General features: G+C 50.8%; 1 protein-coding gene across 4 annotated transcripts in view; it reads left to right on the top strand.

Moving 5' to 3' along the window:
• Nucleotides 1-4,513: 4,513 nt before the first annotated feature.
• The window catches only part of INTS6L (integrator complex subunit 6 like), a 56,862-nt gene continuing 55,375 nt past the window's right edge, over nucleotides 4,514-6,000 (top strand). For all 4 annotated transcript variants that reach the window (XM_065915905.1, XM_065915903.1, XM_065915902.1 and 1 more), the window contains exons 1-2: nucleotides 4,514-4,948; nucleotides 5,089-5,166. In XM_065915905.1, the coding sequence (XP_065771977.1) occupies nucleotides 4,838-4,948; nucleotides 5,089-5,166 (189 nt within the window). In that variant the 5' untranslated portion in view covers nucleotides 4,514-4,837. The remainder of the gene's footprint in view (nucleotides 4,949-5,088; nucleotides 5,167-6,000) is intronic.

Genomic DNA, 6,000 nt, shown 5'->3' with positions numbered 1-6,000 from the left:
AAAAAGAAACTAGAGCTAAGATGCAAAGTGCATAAACCAAGGGAAAAGGAATGAGATGAATTTGACTAATACCTGCAAGGTGAAACTCCCCAGTACCTGATGCCCTGGTGCATGTGGGGAAGGAGGGGGCAGAGGGCTCCAGGTGGCTGGAGGCCAGAGAGGCTGAGGCTGGTAGTGGTGGGCACTCCCTTCTCCACCGCTGTTCTGGCACTCACTCTCCCCAACTCTTCCCAACCCCACGTGTGATGTGCCCCCGTGGAGCTCCACAGACTTGCCTTGTGAGTTCCTAACAAGTTCCATACCACAGGTAACATGGGGTGGTGGTCTCAGGGTGGTGAGATAGAAGGAGGGGAACATCACAAAAGATCTGAAAGAAAAAGAGGGAGGTTCCAAGATCTCTACTCAGGGACTTCCCTGGTGGTCCAGAGGCTAAAACTCCGAACTCCCAATGCAGAGGGCCAGGGTTCCATTCCTGGTCAGGGAACTAGATCCCACTTGCCACAACTAAAGATCCATCATGCCACAATGAAGATGGAAGATCCTGAGTGCCACAACTAAGACCTGGTACTGTTGAATAAATTTAAAAAATACAAAAAACAAAACAAAAACAAAAAAAACCTCCACCCAGAGGCTCCTATGCCCTGACTGGTGACAAGAGGTTACCCAAGTGGCAAAAGCCCTGGGGAGCTTGTCTGGGGGCTGCCCTGGGCCAAGTTTCATCACCAGCTATTTTTATTTTTAGCCTATGCCGCTTCTCAGTGTCACCAGGTCTATAAATGTCCATATGATTTGCTGTGCTGGGCCAGGGCAGAAGGGAGCAGCTAAAAAGTCTTGTGCTAGGCCTTGTGCTGGAAAATTTGCTGTCCTCGACTGGCATACGCCTGTATCTCTGGTGCCCCAGGTTACCTCCATAGGGCACTGCCCTCAATTCTCTGGGCACCCCACCATGGCCATCACTCCTCACCAGCTCTCCTCCAATCAGGCTTCAGAAAGAGGGTTCCCTGAACACAGGTAAAATCAACAGTTGTCAGGAGGTAGATAATGGCATAATCAGGTCTCTCACAATCCCACAGGGTGCCTTATCCAAGGCCAATCTTTTGGGGAATGAGAGAGCAGTCTCCAGACCAGTGGTGCTGCCTGAAGCTAACAGACTCCCTCCATCCCTCCTCTCTCTTCTGGCCACTCTGCACCCTGCTGGCAAGCTGCTTCCACACTGCTCTGAATGTGTGTCTGGGCTCTCAGGCATCCCGTACATCCCTCTCATTCTGGTGTTATTCCTGCAGCGTTGAGGGGAGGGGAGCTTGAGTTTCTCCATTGGGCGACTGACCAGCTGAGGAATCTGTTTCCCCCCTTGCCAAAATGGGAAGAAGAAGAATAGGCCTTACCTTACAGGACAGCTTACCCTTGCACACTGTGATTAAGAAATGAAGGATTCAAGACTCTAGTGTATCCTCCGCCCAAATCTGCCAGAGCGGGGGGGGGGGGGGGGGGGCAGCTTGTCCCTACTGAGAGACTTGTGCCCTTCCATGCAGACTGACCATTTACTTTCAATATTCTCTCCAGCCTCTTGTCACTAAAACAGTTTGGCCGATTGAGATGAAAGAAACGGACTCCTCACTTGTCTTCTGTATTCTATTTTTACTCTCATCTCTCCCATTCACCATGCTGAACACAGTCGACAGAATCATCCTATGGTTCCTCGTTGCTCCAAGGCTAAAATTCCAACTCCTCAACAGGGCCTGGTAGGCCTTGCATGACCTGACTCCTCCCACCTCTGCAAGCTCATCCATCTCTAGCCACCTCCATCCCCATTCTGATCCCCGACCCCCGGCTACCCTACATTCCAGCAATATAGAACTTTCTTTTTTCCACTGGGTTTCTTTCAATGTCTCACCATCTGACCACCTCACTACTGCCTACCTAGAACATTCTGCCTCCTCCCCTGCCCTGTTCTCATCTCCACCGGCTCTCTATCACCAGCCTACTTCTTAAATTTCCTGCAGGTCATATCCTTCAGGAAACCTTCTCTGTATATCCCCCTCACCTCTCCAATTCTTCTAGAATATACATTCTTTCCAGTGCTCCCAGAGCACTTAATATAGCATTTTATCTACACTTTTATTTTCCCCACTAGAATGTTATCTACGTGATCATGGACTATATCTATTCTTTTATTTAACACTTACATAGAACTGACTCTGTACTAAGCACTTCTGTAAACATTTTGTAAATACTAATTCATTTAATCCTCATAACAATTCTATGAGGTACTATTGTTATTGTCATTATGCAGATGATAAAGTTGAGGCAGAGTTAACTAATTTACCCAAGGTCACATAGCTAGTAAATGGCAGAGTTGGGATTTGAACCTGGAAATCCAAGTTCTTCACTGATATAATATGCTGTGTCCCTTGTTCACCAATGTATTCTTGTTGCTTCTCATATAGAAGATCCACCCAAGGAATATTTGGATAAAGAAAGAATGGATAAATGAATAAAGATTGTGGAAATAACAAAGTCCTTGGTGGGACCAGTGGGAGGAAAAGCAGTAGCCACAGACTGAGACAGAAATTAAGTTTAGGATTCAGAGAAGTTGAAAGCAAATAGTCCAAGCAGTAAGGAAGATGCTGGGAGAAGTGGCAAATGATGAAAGGCGAGGTGGCAGGTGCAGGGGGAGCTCAGAAAGGCAAGGGACAAATGGCTCTACAGTCAACAAAGAAAATATAAAACAGACAATTAGATTTAGCCAGGAACTTGCCCCTGGATCCTCAGAGCAGTTTCCAAAGAGTGCTGAGGAGAGAAACAAGATGGTATGGCCTTGAGGAAGGAGTAGATGGTGGAGAAACCAGACAGTGAGATTTTACTCTTCTCTGAGCCATGAAAGGTAGAGTTTGGGAGGGGATAGTAATCAGGTTAAGTAAGGTCTTTTTGTCAAGATGTGGTGATTAGGGCTTGCTTAAAGGCAAAAGGTAACAAATCTTTGGCAAGTCAGAAATTAAACCAACCCTCACCAAAACAAAGAGTCTGCTGTGTGGGAGTGGACCACACCACAGTCAGCCACATGAAATGGAAACATGGGTAAAGTATTGCAAACATTCGTTGTGAAGGGAATGAAGGCCAAGAGAGTAGTGCTTTGTAGGAATGCCTTCCTGAGAGATGTCCGGTAACCTCAGACATGAAGTAGAAAGAGGTCTGGAATGAGGGACTATGGTGAAGTATTAAAGTCAATTGATTTAGAGAGTACAAGTGGAATAAAAGAGGAGAGACATGAAGAAAAAAGAAGAAAGTATGTTCAACAGCTCAGGAGTTCAATCCCTTCCTGCTCAGTGCCTCATCTAGGAAAACTCCTGAACTTCTAGACCACTGGACCACTGCTTCTATGTCACCTTTTATTTGTATCACTTTTGTCCCTGATTCATATATTGCTTATGTGGCCTCTTCTGAAATCTTATTTTTATGAAAATGTTATTGAATATGTATTTTTAATGTATATTACAAGGGAACATAGCAAATGAAGTCATAAACACACTTTAGTTCAGGACTCCACGTTGTGCACAGCATAGAGTTAGGAATACACACCTTCATATTTAAAATCTGAGTTACATGAAGCAGTCAGCCAAGCGTGATTGGCCACTCATTGAGTCTCTCCCTAGAGCCACACCTCAACACATCCCTCAGTGTTGTCCTCATTTACCTGAGCTGCACTTTCCTTTACTGAAAATTGAACATAATGCCACCTACCACAATGATTTCAAAGACTAAACGAGACTCATGTGGATTGCTGACACTTAATAGGTGCTTAATAAATGTGAGTTGAATCAGAAACCAGGCTGGCAAACCTTCCGTGTGTAAAGGCTGCAGAGACACAACAGTAGGTGGAATCATCACAGGCAGGCCAATACTTCGAAGTGCTCAACGAAACTGAAGCAGCTTGTGCACACAAAACGCCAGTTTAGGTAACCGTGTTTTAGTTTCCTTTCTAAGTAGAGATACGTGGAATGCAACGCCAGCAACCAACTTACAAATACTGACCCAGAGTGGGGAGGGATCTGAAGGAATGCAAGTAAGTCTTGCCAGGAAAGAAGTTTGCTGCTTCTGAAATGTTTCAGTCTGAGCCACTGGCAGGATTGATCGATTGCAGTAAGCAAAGAGTTTTCTGTGCAGCCTGTCCAAGCATCTGTTTCTGTACTTTTGCACAATTGTTGCTCAAATTCACTCTTCTTTTCGAATTACCATCTTTAAAGAGCAAGCGAAAAATCCATTCAAGCCACCCTAAGTATCCTAACAGCTTCCAAGTCCTCTAAAGGAGGGTCCTTAACATTTCCCCTTACCCCCTGCCTGGGTTCAAACTTCAACTCCCAAGGTCCGCCCAAGTCCCTCCCCTTGCCCTGTCATCTAATGAATATGCAAATACCACATAATTGGCAGCCAATGGCGTGGGTTCTGGTCACATGGTGCTCATGGTAGGTGAGCGGACAGAAGTTGTGTGTCGGTGAACAGAGACAGCTCTCAGTCTGGGGCGAGCGCTTCAGTGAGCGTGGACGGATGCTCGGGTAGTAGTCTCTGCGGCAGCAGCAGCGGCAGTAGTGGTGCCAGAAGAGAGGAAGGGGGAGGGCCCTGAGGGCTACACACGCTCACATTTTCAAGTTCCCTTGGAGGGAGAAGAGGTGGGGCTGCAAAAAGAGGAGGCCAGGAGCAGTTCCATCCGTCCCGTCCCGTCTTCCTCTTGCTCCCTGCACCCTGGCTCTGCGAGAGTTGAGGGTTCAGGTGGCAGTACGCGGCAGTGAGGGCAAGAGGGCCAAGAGAGTGGGAAGCGGAGCCAGGGGTGTGGGGGAAGATGCCCATCCTGCTGTTCCTCATAGACACGTCCGCCTCTATGAACCAGCGCACTGACCTGGGCACCTCCTATTTGGATATTGCCAAAGGCGCTGTGGAGTTATTCTTGAAGGTAAAGGGAGGGGAGGGGAGAGATGGGGAGAGTTCCCGAGGGATGGGGCTGGTGGTGGATTTAGGTGCTTCTGTAACGCTGGTATCGCCCCCTCCACCCGCTTCCCTTCGCGGCCCCCTCCGTCATCCCTCGTCCTGTAGCTGCGTGCCCGGGATCCGGCCAGCCGCGGAGACAGGTACATGCTGGTCACCTACGACGAACCCCCGTATTGCATCAAGGTAAAAGGCCATCCAGGGGGTGGGCCGGGCGGGAAGCAGGAGCCAGTCGGCCTGGGCAGTCGAGACCCCCTGCCCCCGCCCGAGGCGGTCCTGCGTCTCCAGGCGGGGCGGGCAGGGCGGGGTGGGGTGGGGGCGAGGGCGGGGGGAGTTGTGACTCCGCAGCTTCCGAGGAGCCGCGGCGCCTGGGGTCGGGAAGGGGGCCGGGGGAGGGACGGCCCGGAGGAGAAACCGCAGGAGAGCCGGGCTGGTGGCGGCGGCGAGCACAGCTGCCTCGGAAGATGGCGGACATTTTGCTTTTGTATGAACCGGAGAGGGAGACCGAGGGCGCTGCTGAGATGGAAAGGAGGGAGGGGGGGGAGGAGAGGAGAAGGAGGGCCCGAGACGCGAAGGGAGGCTGCGGGCGGGCCCGCCCCTTCGGGTCGCACCGCGCGCGGTGGAGGCCGAGGGGCCGGACGGCGCCGGCTACTCCGCCCCAAGGTGCTGCGGACTCGCGCGCGGGTTTTCCTGGCGCCCGGGCTCCGCCCCCGGCCCCTCCTCCCCACTCCTCCCGCTCTGCGCCGCTTCCCCTCCCTCTCTTCCTCCCGCTCCCCTCCCCTTCCTGCTGAGAGCGTGGCAGAGCCGGCCGCCGGCCTTCAAAGATTAGACTGCTGCTTTTGTGCGTCTGTGGTCTCTAACCCACCCCCACCCAATGGAAAATCAGTCCGCGGAGCCAGCCTCCCAACCCCCCGGCCCGCAGAAACAGCCCTGTTCACTGCTTCTCCTGTGTCTGTCCGGTTAACCCCGGCTCTGTTACCTTAGCTACTGTTAGTGTTTCATTGTAGATTCCACCCGAGC

Source organism: Muntiacus reevesi, chromosome X (assembly GCF_963930625.1).
Source record: "Muntiacus reevesi chromosome X, mMunRee1.1, whole genome shotgun sequence".
Lineage (NCBI taxonomy): Eukaryota > Metazoa > Chordata > Mammalia > Artiodactyla > Cervidae > Muntiacus > Muntiacus reevesi.
The sequence above is the reverse complement of the archived record's forward strand: the minus strand, read 5'-3'. Positions and strand labels throughout refer to the sequence as shown.